General features: G+C 40.1%; 1 protein-coding gene and 1 pseudogene across 2 annotated transcripts in view; one reads left to right on the top strand and one right to left on the bottom strand.

Moving 5' to 3' along the window:
• Rnf13 (ring finger protein 13) overlaps positions 1-21679 on the top strand; it is a 94445-nt gene that overhangs the window by 54783 nt on the left and 17983 nt on the right. For both annotated transcript variants that reach the window (XM_021154153.3, XM_029473720.2), the window contains 3 exons: positions 2407-2494; positions 8682-8772; positions 12366-12471. In XM_021154153.3, coding sequence (XP_021009812.1) covers positions 2407-2494; positions 8682-8772; positions 12366-12471 — 285 coding nt within the window. The remainder of the gene's footprint in view (positions 1-2406; positions 2495-8681; positions 8773-12365; positions 12472-21679) is intronic.
• LOC147005637 (large ribosomal subunit protein uL16-like) lies at positions 15005-15628 on the bottom strand (annotated as a pseudogene).

Below are 21679 nucleotides of genomic sequence, written 5' to 3'. Positions count from 1 at the left end.
TCCTTGTATCTGTTGAGATTTGCTTTGTGACCAGTTATATGGCCAATTTGGAGAATGTTTTATAAGGTACTGAGAAGAAAGTATATTTGTTTGTGTTTGGGTGAAATGTTCTGTGGGTATGTCATAGTTCCACTATTTCTCTGTTTAGTCTTTGTCTGAATGACCTGTCCATTGGTGAGAGTGGGCTACTGAAGTCCACTATCAATGTGTGAGGGTCACTGTTAGGACTTAAACTTTGGTAGTGTTCCCTTTATAAACATGGGTGCCCTTGCACTTGGGGCACAGGTGTTAAGAATTGAAAGATCATCTTGGTGATCTTTCCTTTGAGTATGAAGTGTCCTTCTCTGTCTCTTGATTAATTTTTGTTTGAAGTCTATTTTGTTAGATAGTAGAGTGACCACACCAGCTTGCTTCTTCATTTGCTTTGCTTGGAAAATCTTTTCCAACCCTTTACTCTGCAGTAATGTCTATCTTTGAACCTGAGGTTTGTTTCTTATATGCAGTAGAAGGATGGTTTCTGGTTTTGCATCCATTTTGTTAGCCTGTGTCTTTTTATTGGAGAATTGAATCCATATAGACATCATGACAATGCTTGTTAATTCCTAATTTTGTTGTTGGTGGTGATGGTGGTTTGGTGTGTGTGTGTGTGTGTGTGTGTTGTGGAGTGGGGATTTAAGGGATTTATTAATTTCACCAATTTTTTGGTTTATCCTTAACGATTTCTTAAAGGTATTTATTCATTTTTTCTTTAAGAACGAACCCCTGTGATCTTCATAAAGTTGGTTTTAATGTCCTTTTCTGGTTTCATCTGTGTTAATATATTGCCCTGGCTATTGTCGATTATGTTCTTAATGCTGGTGTCTAGGCATCTGGGTTTGGGGCAATTATAGGCCTAGGTGCTGGGTGCTGATTTTTTAGTTTGTCTTTGTTGGATGGCTGATTTGTTTGTTTTGTTTTGTTTCCCCTACCTTGGTTTCTGTTTCCTCTCTGGTCTTCTGGCTGGAGTAGTCTGTGCTTTAGTAGAGGGTCTCCACCCAAATTGGGGCTGGACTTCTGGGGTGGCCTCTGGTGGAGCAGGGTATTCCAGCCTGAGTTGGGGACTGGAGTCCTGGTGTCCACAAGCTGGGGGGTTTTCCAGAGTAGTTGCAAGTCAGGATAAGGAGTGGAGATGCAGAGTGTGGGCTGGAGGTGGGCTAGGTAGGCACTGAGGAGGTGGAGGCTGTCTGTGAGCAAGCAGCCTGCTGGGGTTCAGTGTAGACTGGAGGACCAGGGGGCTTCTGCTGGAGCTGTTGGCCTGGGTTCTGGTTGTTGGCTTGGCCTCTGGTAGAACAGCAGGCTTCCTCTGGAATTGTGGGCTGGGTATGGTGATGAGAGGGGGGCAGCATTTATGGTAAGGTGGGTGGGCACTGAAGGAGTGTTGGTGGTCTGTGGGTGGGGCTTTTCTGGAGTTCTGGCTATGACTTCTGGTGGAACAGGGGCTTCCACTAGAGTTGTAGGCTGGAATCCTAAGTTGCTTTTATATGCCACATTTGTATGTGTGAAATATGGTTTTAAGCATTTAGAAATATATGTATGAGGACATTTATGATACTGAGGATTGAAAAAGAAAGTAGAGCTGCTTACACAGATGGCTTTGAAAATTAGTCCCTGCCCCCAACTGTGAAGACTGATCTCAAGCACCAGTGTAAATTAAGTATTGGGTAGTGTTGCAGCCTTCCTATAATCTCTTCATTCAGGACAAGGACTTGGGAGAGGGGACAGAACAGAAAATCCCCAGGGCAAGGTGGCTACCTATATTAGTCAGATCTGTGAGCTCTGGGTTTAAGAAGAGACCTTGCTTCAGTACATAAAATAGAGTGTGATCAAGGAAGACAACTAACTTCTGCTCTCCAGATGTACTCACACACACAGAGATACACTTCTCCCTCTCTCCCTTTCCCCCTCCCCCTCCTCCCCACTCTGTGTGTGTGTGTGTGTGTGTGTGTGTGTGTGTGTGTGTGTGTAAGTAAGTAAGTAAAACATGCATATACAGGTATTTACAGAGGAAATAAGTCACCAGAGTTTATACCGCTAGTAAGTATTAAGAAGGATTTGAAAGCCTGGTGACTTATGATTCCTCAGCCTGATCATGGCAAGTTTCTGTTTTGGCAATAAATTTCTTTATTCTTTTGAATCCTTTTAACACTTGTGCCACATCCCTGGCCTTTATTTTCTTGAATTCTCTCAAAGCTCAGAATGAAATGAGAAAGCATCTAAAGACCTCCTAGGTGTTCTCCTATAGACATCAACATCTTTCAAGAACATCTTTGCTTTATTCCCACAGATGCACATGATGTGCTTCTAGGCAACTAGCGTAGGCTTGTTGTGATCATCTTCCTCATAATATAACTGTTTTCTTATCTGCAGGTTTTAAATGCACAGAGAGCAGGATACAAAGCAGCCATAGTTCACAATGTAGACTCTGATGACCTGATTAGCATGGGATCCAACGACAGTAAGTACAGGTATCACTTCTCTTGTCTCCTGATTGACAGATTATTTGAAATGAAAGTTAACAGAATTTCTTTATTCATTTTCTGTTTATATAGTGATGTTTCTTCAGTATCAGATAATTCTTAGGTCTTGTGGTAATCTTAATTCCTAACCAAGGTTGAATTGACTTGTCTTTTTTCTGAACAGTTAAGGGTTTTTTTGTTGTTTCGTTTTTTGTTTGTTTGTTTATCTGTAGATATTTTCTTTTGACAAGAAACCAAAAGCCATAAATAGTAATGTAGTTACTTGTTATGAATACCATGGAAGGCCTGTAAGATGGTTTAGTGAGCAAAGGCATTGCAAAGGCATTGTGGTAGGTCTAATGACCAAGTTTAGTCTCCTTTAACCACACAGTGAAAGGACAAGAATCCATTCTTGAAAGTTGTTCTCTGCCCACCACATGCATGCAGGGGACAGATACACACACACACACACACACACACACACACACACACAGAGTAACACACACGTACAATGAATAAAAATGTAGTTAAGGAATGCTGTAGATTCATTTTTGTAATTTATTTAGATACACACATTAAAGTTTAAGATGCATAAGTGCTCTTGACTACAGAGTCATCTCTCCAGCCCCTTCACCTTTTTTGGGGGGATTGGGGAGTTCCCACTGAACCTGGAATGAACTGATTAGGGAGTTTGCTGCCAAGCAAGTCCTTGGGATCCTCCTGTCTGTCTTCCACTGCAGGAATTACAGGGCTTTTAATAAAAGCTTTAGATACCCAAACTCAGATCCTTATAAATAGAGCAAACATTTTATCCATTTAACCATTTCTCTGGCCCCTGAGTGGATGGATAGGTGGATATTGTTTTGCTTGCTTTTCCTTCCTTCCTTCCTTCCTTCCTTCCTTCCTTCCTTCCTTCCTTCCTTCCTTCCTTCCTTCTCTCCTTTCCTCCCTTTTTCCTTTCCCCATCCTTCTTTTCCTCCTTCTTTTTATTTCTATTTTTTTAATTTTTGTTTTCGAGATAGAGTTTCTCTGTATGTTTCTAGCTGTCCTGGAACTCACTGTGTAGACCAGGTTGGCCTAGAACTCACAGAGATCTGCCTACCTCTGTCCTCCAAGTATTGCAATTAAAAGTGTATGTATGCCACAATGCCCAGCCTCACATATGCTTTCTTATCAGGTGGCCTTTTATATCCCATGGATACACTCATAGTTTTTATTTGAAATAAGAATATTTTCTATTTCCAAATATTACTTCCAATGGGGAAACTGAGCCACCTTTAATGAGCCAACCAGCCTTTTTCAGTGATTTTATTTGTTTTTGATTTTAGATAGGGTACGATGCAGCACAGGGAACTTGCAGAGATCTGTACCAGCCTGTCCTTGTCTTCAGTGCCATGATTCAGTGGAGTTTTTTAGGCTGTATCCTTCACTCAATTTAGTTTCCACAACTCAGGATTTTTTTTTGTATTGATATATATATATTTTTAATTTTATTTTATTTTAATTAGGTATTTTCTTCATTTACATTTCCAATGCTACCCCAAAAGTCCCCCATACCCAATTTTTTTTGAGAAAATTATGTATGTGTTCTGTATTTACATCATTTCTGTCCCCCTCTCTTGTCTCTCTAACATCTCTTGTGTTCCCCTCATTCAGATTCATGATTTTTTTTCTCCTTTAATTGCTATTGTTTTACACACTGTTGAGTTTGTTTACTGTTGTTTGTATGTTCACGTGGTTAGGGCTTACTGCTTGGGATTAGATAACCTATCAGGGGCTTATCTTGGAGACAGCTTATTCTTTCTCTCTTAGATGCCATTGACTGCCTGTAGCTTTTCATGTAGAGGTGGAGCCTTGTGCAATGTTTCTCAGCAATGTTTGCATGTTAACTGGTTGTTATTGTGCTGGTCTTGTTTGGGCAACCATATTGTTGAGATTTCATGGGTACAGTTTTCCTGTCTATATAGAAGATACTATCTCGCAGCAGGCATCCTGGTCCTGTATTTTAGAATCTTTCTGCTCCTCCTTACTTGATTTCCGGGAACTAAGTAAAGCCGTTGTGTTGTGGATATATCAGTTGAGGTCGGGCATTCCATTGACACTTCTGCTCTGTAATTTGACCAGTTGTGGATGTCTATAGTAGCTTCCATCTGTTGCAGACAGAGGCTTCTTTGATGAGGGGTGAAAGCTGCACTACCTGTGAGTTTAAGGATAAGCATTTAGAATGCAGTTAGAAATTATGGTAATTTAGGAAAGTGGCAGGTATAGGTTCTCCACTAGAGTCCATGACTTCCCCAGACATGGGTCATTGGCTAGGTCTACAGTACCATGCATGAATTCCATGCTACTGAGCAGCCTTTAAGTCCAATTAGACAGCTGTTGGTTATCCCTGGTTGAATGTGTCATTGTTGTGGCATTGAGGATGCCTTCGTGGACAAGAGTTAGTGGGGCTCCTAGACTTTATAGGTGAAGAAGGTTGTTTATTGCTCTTCTCCTTCCCTCTTGGCAGCTTGCATAGTATCTTTTGATACTATATTTAAGCTCTGGGAGGCAACTAAGGACAATGGAAATCACCTGTATTGTTTGGGGGAGTCTCTTAGACCACCCTAAGCAACACCTTGAGGTGGGATTTTGACATCTGGCACTGGGGATTTTGTTAGACTATGGCTTGGGGAGACCATTGTTGTTATGTGTGATATAATTCCATTAAAAATTACACGTGTGTGTGTGTGTGTATTTCTATGTGTATGTGTATTGTGCATATATTTTTGAATAAGCATGTGTTTCATTATGGTATTTTGAAACCTCCATAATGTTATTTGACTCTCTTTCCTTTTTCTTTCTCTGTAGTACCTTCCCTTTCCGTCCCCAGTTAAAATCTACCCCCATTTTTCTCATTCCCCCTTTATGGTGTCTAAACTTTAATAAAATCTCTGTAATTGCAATTGTTTATTGACCACATTCATGGTTATAAGATCTTTTATTTACTTTTAGTTATACACCAGTATGTCTCTTACTAGCGAATTTTCAATGATTTACATATACAAAGGTAGAGCAAAGAGTTTTCTTGGAACAAAAGGTGACATGAAGTTATGGGCTGAGATGGTATACTGGAATGTATTTAGGACTCTAAACAACCCCATCTTCAATAAATAGCAGATATTTTATTTATTAACAGATCAATCTTATACCCTAAGGAAAGTGTTTTGCTATTGTCTTTTCTTACCTCTAATATGATAAGGCAAAATTATATTTAAAATCTAATGTGCTTCTTTATTTATATTGAATGATTTCACAGTCAGGACTGTGATGATTATGGAGTCTGCAAAAACAGCCTCTAATTAATAAGTTCTAGCATCTCAGAGCAGCCTGACAACCAGTCATGGGCACCACCATACTTCAGAGAGAAGTCGGGTTATGCATCAAATAAGATGATGCTGTTCTCATGAAACCTATAACATGTATACATGACTTACGCATCATCTTGATCATTTATTAGTTCTCAGTGGCAAAGCATTTTAAACATTTTCTTTTTTTTTTGGAATACATAGTGCACCCTTGTGGCTAGCGCACCAGAACTGCTCTTGATAAATATCTACTTAGGTCTCTTGCCCATTTCAAAATCAGGATATTTAGACTCCTTTGCTAGTGAGATTTTGGATTTCCTTATATTGTCAGACCTTTAGCTTACAAGTAATTTCTGTCATTCTATAGACTGTCTCTTTAAGTCTGATTATTCCCTTTGTTGTGCAAAAGGTACTGTAGATTTAATTGTATTCTTTCACCCTTTTAAAATACTTTATTTTAATTTTTTAAAAATCTCAGTTGATATGCTCTAACTCAGTCACATTGGTGGTCTGTATATATTACTGGCAAAATAAAAGAAGGCATCCTTTGGCCAGAATTCTAATTCAAACTCAAGCATCTTATTAAAATGAGGACTAGTCTGTATCATTCTTGATATCATGGTTAAGAAAATATTATCTCTAATAATTATAAGTCAATAGCCTCAAGTCAAGTCTTTCCACTTTATCATAGTATCTTCGTGGAAGAATACAATTTCTTACGAAGGGAATATGCCTCTCCCAAACCAAGAAAACAAAATGCCCTCCCCCATACCACCAAACTGAAACCAAATAAAAGCAGACACAAAATCTGTAGAGTTTAGTTATATGTTGATCTGAATATGAGGCTCTCCTGGAGTGGTAGAAATACCCACTGATAACTGATTTTCCCTCTTCCTGCAGGCAGAAGGCATTCAATTTTTAACCTTTCCTCTAGTGGCTAGATTTCCATCCATCCATCCATCCATCCATCCATCCATCCATCTATCCATCCTTCCATCCATTAAAAAAATGACAAGATAAAATAAAACAAAAACTATCACATCAAAGTTGAATAAGACAAATGGACAGAAGGAAAAGCGCCCAAGAGAAGGCGCAAGAATCAGAGAGTCATTCAATCAGACACCCAGGAATCCCATAGAAACACTGAACTAGAAGCTGTAATTGTGGAGTACATTCACCAGACACGACTGCGCAGACATGGGTTTAAAGCGATAGAAAGCCTTTATTATTTAGTATTATTATTTATTGTTCAACATCTCAGTATAGTCCTGAACCTTTCTCCAGGTGAGCTATTAACCCACGCCCAGGGTTGACATACTTCAGCTAACAAGAACAAGTAGCCAGAAGCAGAATTATAAAAACCAAAGAGCAAGGTTAGTCCATGCAGAGACTTTCCCCTAACTATGGACTTTGATAGATTAGGTCTTTGGTTTGGTTTTGGCAGGTGGTGCTGTCTACGTGCTGAGTTTTACAGCCTAAAGGGTACTTTGCTCATGGAGTCAGTTGTGCTAAGGTCTTGGGGTCGACTAAGGTCCCTCAAGTCCTTCCAGATCCTCTCCGCTTCCCTTCCCACCTAACTTTAACACACATACACACACACACACACACACACACACACACACACACATGAGAAAGAGAGAGAGAGACAGACAGAGACAGAGACAGACAGAGACAGAGACAGACAGGCACTTGGTACGGACCCATGCAGGCCCTATGCATGCTGCTTCAGTCTCTGTGAGTTCGTATGAGCTAAAGCAACATGGGTTCGTAAGGCAAAACCCATGTTGCTTTAGAGGGCCTTGTTTGTCCTCCATATCCCCTCTGACTCTTTTACTCTTCCCATCTCCTCATACGATATCCTACCTGCAAGATACTCTAGGCAATGGTGCCACAAAACTTGTGAAAATAGACAACCAATCACTGATTTGACTTAAGCTTTACTCCAGAGATGGAACTCATACTAGACACTGTTTAGGTGACCAAAACCTGAGATTAGATAGCCCAGGGACCTAAAATAAAACCAAAAAAAAAAAAAAAACTGGTCTCAAAATAAAAGAAAAAATAGTAATAAAATGACTCCTAGTGACATTCTGCTATGTTTATAGATCAGCGCCTTGCTCAGCCATCATCAGAGGAGCTTCCTCCTGCAGCAGATGGGAACAGATACAGAGACCCACAGCTACTATGCAGACGTTGAAAGACTTTGGAACACATCCTTAAATAAGCTGTCCCCATCAAATTCTTCCCACCAAAAGATTGTTTTTATTTGGGTTTCTGATTATTTTATTTCCACACCTGAATAGTGGGTAATTTTTTTTAAAATTCTTTTTTGGTGGCATTTTATTTTTGTTTTAAATACGTATGTCAGGGTCAAGTTTCTTTGGGCCTCTAGGAGGAACTTGACCTCCCTAGCTCCTTGTCTTATGCCGGGTAATCTGTCACCATTTCCCTTGAGAGGCAGAAATGTGGTGTTGCCCGTTAAACTTCCCTGAGTGGAGACATCTTACACTGGTGGCTTGTTTCTGTCCTTGAAATGGGTATATAAAATACATTTTCCTCTGTACTTAGGAATCAAGTTATGTGTGGGAAGGAAGGCTAAAATTTTGCCCTTTTCTTTGTTCTTTAATAGTTAAAGTGTTTTTTTTTTTCTGTAGAAGAGTTAAGTCAAAGGAAAATATTAGAGATTAAAAACTGTCTCTACCTTGTAAGACTGTTGAGAGAACTAAATGAACATGTGCATGGAAATTTGAGTGTAATTGTGTCTAGTTGCATCTGCTGCTCTAAGAGAGACCCTTAAGTATTGCCTTGTTACAAATAAGTTTGCTGTTCTTTTACGCAGTTGATACATTAAAGAAAATTGACATTCCGTCTGTCTTTATTGGTGAATCATCAGCTAATTCCCTGAAAGATGAATTCACATATGAAAAAGGGTAAGTATTGGATATCAAAAACACTATGTAACTTCAGACTGTTCCTTATTGTAGAATAGAATTATATAATTGTAGTTACGTTGACATTTGTTTATTTATTTATTTAGAGACAAGGTCCCACTATGTTGCCCTGACTGCCCTGGAAAAGATTGTTTTATAATATGCTCATAGATTGTGCTAAATTATCGCTTTTTTTTGTTTGTTTGTTTTGTTTTGTTTTTTTTTTCAAAACATGGTTTCTCTGTGTAGCCCTGGCTGTCCTGGAACTCACTTTGTAGACCAGGCTGGCCTCGAACTCAGAAATCCGCCTGCCTCTGCCTCCCAAGTGCTGGGATTAAAGGCGCGCGCCACCACGCCTGGCTAAATTATCGCTTCTTAATACAAGCTATTGTAAAAACTTGTTTTTACTTGATTTGTATTTTGTATTAAATGCAAATTCGATTATGTATTAAAATTGTGTTCATGCTCCAGAATGTTGCTAATGTTGGCATCAGTGCTGCTAAAAAGATAGACATTCCATTTTGCAGTTTCTTTTTAAGTTTCTGATGAGAGATTTTACTGTTTGCAATCACTGGCAGACTCTCCTATTTTTTTTTGCATTTGCTATCAAGAACTTATTTGCAAAAATGAAAGCTTATTTTATATGGTGATATTAATCTGTGACTGCCAAAACTATGGTTGACAATTTTTCAATTACACATATGAACAGCTTTACCTTTTCTTTCTAATTGTTCTCCTTCAAGTTGCTCTCTGTCTTCCAAATGCATTGGTGACACCTTTAATGCCTCACTAACTAGTAGGGGTAGTGGGTATTTGCCTTACTCGTTAATGAGATAATTTGTTTCAAAATAGGTTTCTGGGTTGTAATCATTTTAAGAAAGTATCAGTTATACTTTAATTTTTGATGCTACTATCTAGTTACTTAGACACTGTTAAGAATAATAGCATATTGGGGGGACTGGAGAAATGGCTCAGAGATTAAGAGGGTATACTAATCTTGTCAAAGATATGAGTTCAATTCCCAGCATGCACATCAGTATCCAATAGGTGAGTTGATCACAGGTTGTTTCCTTAAGTGTATGGATAGAAGACACTGTTGTGTGGTACTAAAGGCTCTGTAATTGGCAGATGTGGGTTGTTAGGAGATATAAGTCAAGGTTCTGTGTGTCAACAGGGGTTGGGGAATTAAAATGTTGTTGTTTTGATATGTAGACTTTGATGTTGGGTTTGAAATTAGCTGAAAACACACAAAGGGAGGATAACCAGAATAGATGAAGTATAAGCTTCTACTGAAAGATATTAAACAGCTCTATTGGTTAAAGTGAGTTATGGAGCAGTCTGGCTTATAGACCCAGCACTGTTAGTTTATAGTATGTCAGTGAGGGTGTGGTTGTGACATACCAGCAGATCAGTGTCTCATATAAGTGGTACCATTATTGTAGCGCAGAGGGTTTGTGCCCCAAACTGGAAAATTATTTTCGAGATGGTCTTTTGCTAAAAAAGATGATCAAATAGGTTGGTCCAAGCCTGATGCTGCTGCTTTTTTTTTTTTTTTAACCAATGCTATTATCATTTAAATATTTTATTCAAAGCTACAAAATGCATATAAAATAATTGATCATCCTCTATTTGCTGAAAAGTGATACTTGTATTCTAGCAATCCTAGTAAGTTTTGGAGGGTATTTACAATATTTGGGAGGAATCCCTGATACTGTTTATATCTGTTGCAGTTTAGTTGAATTACTTAGATGCAAATTTGACAAATGATAGCAGTAAAAACAGCTTGGGAGTAAAAATATTCATTTTTTCATTAGTACTGTGAAACCCTAAAGACTTTTAAGCAATTTTTTTAATACTTAAAAATTATTACTTTACCTTTAACTGAATATGTGGTAACAAATCACCTAGCAGTGAGCAGCAGGAGACCATGGCTAACCCTGTCTGGTCTCGTACTCCAGTCCTCCCAGTGGAGAGAACACTGCTCAGTCTTGCATACCTCTGCTTAGACTAAGGAGTTGTAAAGCAATCTTTTCATACCATGTAAAGTGTGGCCATTCATGAAATACAGTGAACTTAACTGATCATCGTTTTCCTCTATAGGATATAACCAACAGTATGGTTATATCTCGGAGGAGAAGAAATGTGTCCCATCTCCACAACATACATATTTCTGTAATGCTTTCAGCCAAACAGTGGAGAACATGAAAATGTAGAAAAAATTACTCTTTGGAATTCCTTGATGAGATTTTTTTCATTCTACATCTCATAGACAAATGCAGGGATCCAGGGGCTGTGTCTATTGTACCAGCTACAATGGGTGAAGTTCACTGGGGGGGGGCAGTATAATCTGTGTCACTATTTACTCTAGAGCAGGGCTTGTCAACCCTTGGGTTGCACATACCAGATAGTTTGGATATCAGCTATTTACATTATGATTTACAGCAAAATTACAGTTACAAGGTAACAGTGAAATAATTTCATGGTTGGGATCATTACAGTACCAGGAGCTATATTAAAGGGTCACAGAATTAAGAAGGTTGAGAACCATCTAGAGTAGCTGTAAAAAAGATGCACTTATTTTTACTTTATATTCATAAGTGTTTGCCTACATATATGTATGTGCACCATGTACATATCCGGTGCCCATGGAGGTTCTCTGTAGTTGGAGTTAGAGGTGACTGTGAGTCACCCAGTATAGATGCTAGAGATTGAACCCTGTTCCTCTGCAAGAGCAGCAAGTGGCCTTAAGCATTGGGCTGTCCTCTCTCCAGCCTCAGACTGGAAGAGTTTTATTGTGATGGGAATAATGAATGAGGTCGAGGTTTTATTACATGCTACTAGAGGGGCTACTGTTTTTTGTTGTTTGTTTGCTTTTAAGGTTTATTATTTTTATTTTCTCTGTATTTTTCTTGCACATATATATGTTCTTCATGTGTGTGTCTGGTGCCTGTAGAAGTCATAAGGATGTATTGGATCCTTGTAACTGGAGTTATGGGTGGTTGTGAACCATCATTTCGGGGCTGGGAATTAAAATCAGGTCCTCTGCAACAGTAGCAAGAACTCTTAACACTGAACCATCTCTGAGCCATCCCTATGATTGTTTTTGATGCTGATGTTACATGTAAAATACAACTTTTGCATAGTTCATTACATTCAGTATATAATATTCCTCCATGGGTTGTTCTGAACAATATGCAAAATAGACTTAAAAATGTAAAATGCATTCCCTAAATTGAGGGTTCTCAACTTTTCTAATGCTGCCACCCTTTTAACTACAGTTTCTCATGTGGTGACTCCCAACCATAAAATTATTTTCATTGCTACTTCATAACTGTAATTTTGCTACTCTTATGAATCATAATGTAAATGTATGTATTTTCAGGTGGTCTTGGGTGACCCTTGTGAAAAGGCCAGTCAACCCCTAAAGGGGTCACGACCCATAGGTTGCGAACCACTGCCTTAAATTATGTAAATCATGTCTTAGAAAATGAGTGTGCAGAGTATATTTGAGTTTAATGGCCATGTCATTAATTTTTTGTTTTAATGTAAGTTGATAATTATTAACTCTCAATTATTAATTTTCTTCCCTCTAGGGGCCACATTATCTTAGTTCCAGAACTGAGTCTTCCTTTGGAGTACTATCTGATCCCCTTCCTCATCATAGTGGGCATCTGCCTCATCTTAATAGTCATTTTCATGGTAAGTCCGCTGACTTCTAATAATGATAAAGGTACTATGGGTAGATCTAAAAAAGTAAGTAAGAGAAGCCATGTAAGGCAGGTTGAAAATGTGTTTTTATATAAAGTTCTAGAAAAGGCAAATATAATGTGGAAGAAAAATACACTGAAAGGACACTTATTGTGCATGGGAACTGGAGATGGGTAAAGGATTGCTGAAAAGGTAGGAGGGGCCTTTCCCAGCTGAGAACCCTTTTCTCTGTATCGAGCAAGCTGTAACACAGTCATGAATATGGCAGCCATGTCATGTCACTCATCTTCCTTCATCCAACTCCTCTGTTGTTTCCGTCCTTGATAACATTCCCTAAACCTCGGAGGACATATCTAGATGTCCCTTTTAGGGCCAGACACTCAAAAGGCCACGTGTTGTTGGAATTTTGAACATCCCTGCAAAATTGCCTCCCACTAAAACAAGAAGCTTCTTTGGCCAGAGCTGACAGGAACACTAGCCAGTGGCATCCGTACAAAAGGTTAGAAGGGGATTTGATAGGTGTAGCGTATCTCCTTAGCAAAACAAACGCTTAGCTTCCCCACTAAGGTCTATGATATCCATAGCCACAAGATTTTTCTTTCTTTGTATGCATGTGTGTGTGTGTATGTATGTATGTATGGTATATATGTGTGGTACATGTATGTGAGTATGTGGATGCTTGCTCTCATATATGCAAATGTGGAGCCCAGAGGAAGATGTTAAGTATCTTTATCTACTCTCTACCTTGCCTTGAGACAGGGTCTTGCACTAAACTAAAGGCTCACTGTTTCAGATAGTCTAGATGGCCAGTGAGCTTTCAAAAGCTGCTTTTGTCTGTGCACTAATGCTGGAGTTATAGGCACACGGAGCCGTGTTTGCAGCTGACAGGTTCTCATGCTTGAACAGCAAATGCTCTGAGCAGCTGAGCTATCTACTCAGTCCTTAGATACCAGCTTTACAGGTCTACAGTCCTAGACATGATTTTCCTCCTGTGGAATAGGCCCCAAATCCAGTGAGTAAGTATTAGGTTACCCCCATAGTAGTATCAGTCACACCAGTGAGCATATCTTGCTTGCCTGCTCTGTATAATGTGCAAGGTGTACTAAGTGTATCTTACTGAATAAACAGTTGATGACAACTCTCCCCAGCAGCCTGCATAATACCTATAAAGCAGGTAGGAAGTGCTCACTTCAGTTTTAGCTTAATTTCTCTATGTAATATCTATGACCAGAGTGTATGGCCACGTCAGCAATGAGGTCTTACTAACCATGTATCCATGATAGGCAATCAACAGCAGTGGAAATAGCCTGGATTACTTTGGAGACCTCAAGGATATCCAGCTAATGACTCATAGGATGGTAGCTCATACTGGCACTGGGATTTGTACATAATCAGTCATATGGCTTCTGAGAGTGGCTTGTTTTCACTGTGGAGAGTACCTCCATTCAAACTTTGAAAGCATTTTCATGTTTTTATGCATGTATATATTGTTTGTTGAACTTAACTTGTCTTTGTAACGCCTTCACTCTTTTCTCATGCCTCTCCCCCTGCATTGATCCTTAGACCCCTTTATTTCAAGTCTTGTGTATATGTGTATATTCATGATTTTGTATATCTATATAAGATCTAGGAACCAGAAGTGACATGTATTTGTCTGTGATTATCTTACTTTATTTGATATAATTATGTGCAGCTATATAATTTTCTGAAAATGCTGTAACTTTTATTGGCTACAAAAGGTGGTGTGTATGTTACATTTTTCTTAGCCATTTCTCAGTTGTTAGATACCTACATTGGTTTTATACTTCAGCTACTATAAATACTGCTGCATTTAACATTGATGTATGTGTTTCTCTATGACATATATGACATGTCAACTTAAAGTCTTGAGTAAGTTCTCAGGACTACTATAGATGGATCGTGTGGAAGATAAGTGTTAGGCTCTTTTGGAAACCTCCATATTAATTTCCATAATGGCTAGATAGTTTACATTCCCACTAGCAGTGTGTGAGACCTGCCAGTGTTTGTGATTATTGGTTTTTTAATGACTGACATTATGACTGTGGTAAGATGGAGTCCCAATATAGTTTTGACTTGAATTTCTGTGATGGTTTGTGAAGTTGAACACTTTAAAATGGTATTAGTCATTTGTATTAACTGCCTTGAGAACTGTATTTTCATTTTTTAACCTATTTATTGATTGGGTTGTTTGATTTCTTGTATAGTTTTTGAACTTTTAATAATCTAGGTATAAATTCTCTGTGATATGTACAGCTAGGAAAGATGTTTCAATCATTGTGTAGGCTAGGCTATTTTTTCCCACAGAAGTAGCTGTTTACTGTATACAGCCTTTTGATTTCATGAGATTCTGTCAGTTGTTGGCTTTATTTTTTGAGTGGCTTAAGTACCATTGAGAAATTCTTTGCCTTAGCTGGAATCTTGAAGTGTTTTGCCTCCTTCCTCCCATGTGTGTATTGTGTATGTGTGTAACTGCATGTGGAGGCCAGAGGACAGTCTTGGATGTCTATTTTTTCTTTTTTTTTTTTAGACTGAACATGATTTGGTAGTGTATAAGAGAGCACCATGGAAGCCCTGAGGAATGCAGAGCTCTCCACTTGTTCAGGGGACCATGGTTGGGGATATATTTGACCCCACAGCCATCAGGAATGAGCCACTGGTATTAAACCTGGGGAAGCCCCCCTTCTTTGAAATGTGGATCTTCTGATAACCAGGGAACTTGAGCCTCAATCACATGTTCCTTATTCTGCAGCTTGGTGCAAGTGATGGTAGCCACTGTGAACCTGGTCACTGTGAACCCAGGTTCCTGTGACCTGTGGCTTCCTGAAGGTGCCACACATAACCTGTCTGGAGCCTATCAGCTCCAGCACTGGACAACATCCTGTTGGTTTGGATGACATGGCAAGGATGAGCCTCACTTGGATGTGAAAGCCATCCTTGCCACATTCTTTCCCATGTATTTGTTGCTATTGGTACCAGCGACATCTGGTGCTTCAGAAGAGAGCTATTCATATTCATCTGACATGATGTGGCCACAAAGTGGGAAGTCATCAACTTTTGCCTTCCTCCATCCCAAGTCAAAGATCTGGATCAGAGACACCCCTGTGGCCCATGATGACCCTGGGATCATCAGTGGCACATCAGAAGAAAAGCTTTTAGGTTTTTGTTGTTTTGTTTTGTTTTTTTGAGGGTTTTTTTTTTATTTTTGCTTGTTTTTCTTTTGTTGTTGTTGTTTTGGGGGGTGCACTTGGGGGAGGATTTTTACTGGCTTAGAATTCACCTGGTAGGCCCTGTGAGCCGCACGACTCTACTGACCCCAGCTCCCCAGAACAGATTATGAGTGTGTGCCATCACAACCAGGTTCTTTTATGTGGGTTCTGGGGCTCAAACTCAGGGGTTTGTGCTTGTACTTTATTGACTAAGCCAGCAGTTCTCAACCCATGGGCCACAATCTTTTGGGGGTTGCATATCAGATATGTATATAATGATTCATAACAGTAGCAATGAAATAATTCTATGGTTGCAGGTCACCACAACATGAGGAACTGTGTTAAAAAGTTGCAGCACTAGGAAGGTTGAGAATTAAGCTATCTACCTAGCCCTACCTTTTCTTCTGAGTTTCAAGTTTTACATTTGGTCCACTTAAAGCTGATTTTTGTGCAGAATGAAATAAGAGATCCGGCTTCAGTCTCCTGTATGTGGATAGCCTATATTTGTTGCACCATTTGTTAAAGAGGCATCTTTTCTCTAGTATTGTTTTAAAAACATTTGTCAAAACTCATGTGGTGGAGTTGTGTGGGTTTATATTTGGGTCCTCTGCTCCATTCGGCTATTTGCCTGGTTTTGTAGCGGTGTCATATTGTGTTTGTGGCAATAGCTTTGTAGTATAGCTTCAAATCAGGTATGATGGTAATAAAATGTCTCCAGCATCATTTATTTTGCTCAGGATTTCTTTGGCTTTCATTTTGTGTTTCCATATGAAATTTTAAGTCTATGCTTTCTTTTTCTGTGAATAAGAATGGTCTTAGAATTTTGGTAAGATTGCATTGGGTCTATAGAGTACTTTAAGTGCTGCATGTTAATATTTTTGTGTGGTGCACACACACATGCATCCCCTGAGCCTTTAGTTCTTATGTCTGCTCCTATCCTGTGGACTCAGGCTGGTTGTTGAGTGTATCCCAGCAGTCTGGGATATGGCCATGCCCAGCTATCTATCCTTACAATAGTTCAGTGTACCATTTGTTCAACTGTGTCTTTGTTGCTTACATTCTCTCTTCTGGCTGCTCAAGTATATACTATTGGTGCTTTCCACTGTGTGTTCTTCTTCTTTCTTGAAATTTTCAAATATTTCTATTTAGCTTCTTAAATGTAGATTTCTGACCCTGTTTATAGCATTATGATTTTTTATCCATATTTTCAACTTTCTGATTTCTCTTCTCTTGCTGATTTTCTCCTCCAGTTTCTGAAATGATTAATCTGCATGTTTATGTTGTATTTCAGGTTACTAAACAATTCTACTACTAAACTTTTAGAATTTTCTTTAAGCATTTAATTCAGGGGCTGAAAATTTAGGATATTTTAATGGACTCATGATGCCGCAATATTCTTTATGCATGTGTTATAATTTGTATGTTTAGATATCTAGTTTTATTTAGCGATATTTTACTTGAAGGCAACATCCCCATTACTAGTCAGCATAGAAAACAAACAGCATCAAACGTTATAAGATCTAGAAATATACTAAAATAGATTAGACCTCAGCCCACTTAATCACCTATGATCATAAAATAGTAATGGGAAGACTAATTCTGAATATGCTGTGAAGAATTGTTTTAGATAATTATAAAAATGATAAGTGAATGAAATGAAGAAAACAGGGAAAAGGAAAAATTAAGGAGAAACAAGATTAAAAAGAAAAAACAATTTTCTGAGGAACTGCCAAACAAATTTTCAGAGTGGTTGTACCAGCTTGCAATCCCACCAGCAATGGAGGAATGTTCCTCTTTCTCCATATCCTTGCCAGCATCTGCTGTCACCTGAATTTTTGATCTTAGCCATTCTGACTGGTGTGAGGTGGAATCTCAGGGTTGTTTTGATTTGCATTTCCCTGATGATTAAGGATGTTGAACATTTTTTCAGGTACTTCTCAGCCATTCGGTATTCCTCAGGTGAGAATTCTTTGTCTAGCTCTGTACCCCATTTTTAATAGGGTTATTTGGTTTTCTGGAGTCCAGCTTCTTGAGTTCTTTGTATATATTGGAAATTAGTCCCCTGTCAGATTTAGGATTAGTAAAGATCCTTTCCCAATCTGTTGGGTGACCCTTTTGTCTTATTGACAGTGTCTTTTGCCTTACAGAAGCTTTGCAGTTTTATGAGGTCCCATTTGTTGATTCTCGATCTTACAGCACAATCCATTGTTGTTCTGTTCAGGAATTTTTCCCCTGTGCCCATATCTTCAAGGCTTTTCCCCACTTTCTCCTCTATAAGTTTCAGTGTCTCTGGTTTTATGTGGAGTTCTTTGATCCACTTAGACTTGAGCTTTGTACAAGGAGATAAGAATGGATCAATTTGCATTCTTCTCCATGATAACCGCCAGTTGAGCCAGCACAATTTGTTGAAAATGCTGTCTTTTTTTTACTAGATGGTTTTAGCTCCATTGTCAAAGATCAAGTGACCATAGGTGTGTGGGTTCATTTCTGGGTCTTCAATTCTATTCCATTGATCTACCTGTCTTGTCGAACTTTGTTCCTCCTTAGAATGGGGAACAAAATACCCATGAAAGGAGTTACAGAGACAAAGTTCAGAGCTGAGATGGAAGGAAGGACCATCCAGAGACTTTCCTACCCAGGGGTCCATCCCATAAACAACCACCAAATCCAGACACTATTGCATATGCCAGCAAGATTTTGCTGACAGGACTCTGATATAGCTATCTCTTATGAGGTTATGCCAGTGCCCCTTATCTATTGGCTGGAACACAGGGCCCCCAATGAAGGAGCTAGAGAAAGTACCCAAGGACCTGAAGGGGTCTGAAGCCCTATAGGAGGAACGTTATGAACTAACCAGTATCCCCAGAGCTCATGTTTCTAGCTGCATATGTAGCAGAGGATGGCCTAGTCAGCCATCAATGGGAGGAGAGGCCCTTGGTCTTGCAAAGATTATATGCCCCAGTACAGGGGAATGCCAGGCCCAGGAAGCAGGAGTGGGTAGGTTGGGGAGCAGGGCAGGAGGAAGGTATAGGGGACTTTTGGAGAGGAAACTAGGAAAGGGGATAGCATTTGAAATGTAAATGAATATCTAATTTTTTAAAAAAGGAAAAAACAATTGGAAAATAACATAATACAAGGGAGTTGAAGAAAGCATGACATCACATACAACTCAAGATCACAGATTTCACAATCAAGACAGAGTTGGAAACCAAAGTTAGATAAAAGAAATCAAATATAAAAGCCTGGGTGAGCATGACGGCGCAGGGAGTAAGGGTTGTTACAACACCTGGCAATCTGAGCTTGATCCCTGGAACCCACATGGTAAAAGGAGAACCAACTCTTGCATGTGTGGCTTCCACGTGAGCACTGTAGCATGAGTGTGGGAAAAAAGCACACACACTAAACAAGACATAACAGATACATGTGAGTTTAAAAAAAGGTAAAATGGCATTAAAATTATAGCACGGGGGGGGGGGGCTAGAGGGGGAATCATGGTGGGAAAGGCAAGACAGAAAAGAAAAACATCGAACAGTGAAAAGGCATGCAACTAGAAGAATGTATGAATGGGAATATTATTTTAAAAAATCAAAACTTGCTGCTAAATCTGATGTGAAAAGGGAAAAAAGTAAAAATAAAAACAGGCTAGAGCAATGGCGTGGTCGGCATAGTGCATTCAGACAAGCACAATGACCAGGCTTCGTCTCCAGCATAGGCAGCAGAAGCTCCCAGCACTGGGGTAGATGAAGATGACATCATCTCTGCGGCCCATCTGGCCATATGCATGAGCTCCAGTTTCACTGTGAGACTCTGGACTCAAACAAACAAACAAAAATCCAAACCAAACTAAGAACCAAACGGCAACAAGAAACAAAGCCCCAAACAATAAGGTCGATTATTGTATCACACACACACACACACACACACACACACACACACACACACACACACACACAGAGAGAGAGAGAGAGAGAGAGAGAGAGAGAGAGAGAGAGAGAGAGAGAGAGAGAGAGAAAGAGAGAGAGAATGCAAATAAAAATAGGGAGCATAGCGGACCAGTGGGGAATGGAGTACTGGAGTCCTTCCTAGTTATAGATGCATGTTGTGTTTGTTGTTAGGCGCCATTTGTAGCATGTTCTTCTACTATCCCACTTTAATGTTCCTGGGTGGGCTGTGCTATCAGCCACCAGCCCAGGTTCTCTAGGATCCGTGGATGAAAGACACACACACACACACACACACACACACACACACACACACACACGGTCTTTTTTTTTTTTTTTTTTTTTAATGGTTTTTCGAGACAGGGTTTCTCTGTGTAGCCCTGGCTGTCCTAGAACCCACTCTGTAGACCAGGCTGGCCTCGAACTTAGAAATTCACCTGCCTCTGCCTCCCACGTGCTGGGATTAAAGGTGCGCGCCACCACGCCCAGCACACTAGTTCATTTTTAACCTGCCTTACTGGCTCAATAGCTAGGCTCTTCTAAGCCTCCCATGGCTAACATGCCCATACTTTTAATCCTAACTCAACCCTTCTAAATCTCCCCCAGCTTAGTTGCTGGTTACCGGATGTGAAGCCCATTGGTCTTGCTGGCAAGACGCTTTCGGGCTGCCCTTCCACCTACATTCTGGAAGACTTCTCTGCCGCTCTGAGTCTGTTCCATCTCTTTCCCTGCAGTATCTTGCTTCTTCTCCTCTCTCCTAGTCTGTGGGCAAAAGTATCTCCACTAATATAATTTCCTTTGTGTACCATAGACCTCTACTGGTCATAGTTAGCTTAGCAGTCTCTGAGCTTGGCGACTTTTCTCACTCTTTGGGACTCCTAAGGTTATATTCAAGAGGGTGGCTAATGCTCTAGCAGGGGGCATCTCAAATGTGTCAGATGCATAAGCAGCAGCCACAGCTTTGAGATGTGTGCAGAGGAAGAACCTGCATTCTTATGTTCACGATGTATGTACTACTCCCCATGCTGGGGGCTGTACTTCCGAGTTCTTGGGTTCTGTGGCAATGGCTACCAGATAGGTGAGTGCAGAGCTGGAGCCCACACTCAAGAGCTATCAGACTGTGTGCTTATTTCCATTGAGAAACCTGCTCCAGCCACCAAAGGTGGGCTCATTCACTGAACCCCCTGAGCCAACCCTCCTGTAGCCTACAGTGTCAGCTTGTCAGCATCTGTCCCTCCTGCTTTTTAAGTGTCCCAGGGCTGAACCTTGTGAAATGATAGCTGCCTGGCTTGTTGTCTGTTCTCAAGCCTCCCGGTCTAGCTCAGTTTTAAATACAGATTCACTGTCAAGAACTCACCCCCTACTCATAGGGTGATAAAATGGGGTTCCTCTCGATTACCTCACTGGTTGCCAGAGGTATCATTTTTACCTAAGGCAGAGATTGCACTGGAGGTGGCGAGGGCCTTAAGCCCTGGGGAGTTAGGACAAATCTCCTCTCCCCAGAGTCACTCTTCTCTCTGTCTCTGTCTCTCTCTGTCTCTCTCTCTCCCTCCCTCCCTCCCTCCCTCCCTACCCCCCTCCCTCCCTCCCTCCCTCCCTCTCCCTCTCCCTCTCTCTCTCTCCCTCCCTCCCTCCCTCCCTCTCTCCCTCTCCCTCTCCCTCTCTCTCTCTCTCTCTCTCTCTCTCTCTCTCTCTCTCTCTCTCTCTCTCTCTCTCTCTTTTGCTTCCTCCTCACTCCCTCACCCCCCTCTCTTCACACACACACCCCGAAGGCCACAGCTACAGTTGTTTGGTGCAGCTTACCTTTTCTCAGTCTCACCCATCTCTTCCTTCCATTGTCTTGCTGGTTCCCTCACTGCCATTCCAAGTTTCTAAGGCTGACTTCTGCTTTCTGCCTCTGTAGTCAAACTACTCTTTCTTCTCCTGATATCTCCTTAACCAGTCATGTGCAGGCAGATTACAGTCCTCCATTTTTCCTTGGAGGCCTCAACTTCTTACTAATTATGTTTTTTAAGAAATTATTTTCAGCAT

Source organism: Mus caroli, unplaced genomic scaffold, assembly GCF_978045245.1.
Source record: "Mus caroli unplaced genomic scaffold, Mus_caroli_1 scaffold_3, whole genome shotgun sequence".
NCBI lineage: Eukaryota > Metazoa > Chordata > Mammalia > Rodentia > Muridae > Mus > Mus caroli.
Note: the sequence above shows the minus strand (reverse complement) of the source record. Positions and strands in the feature narration are given on the sequence as shown.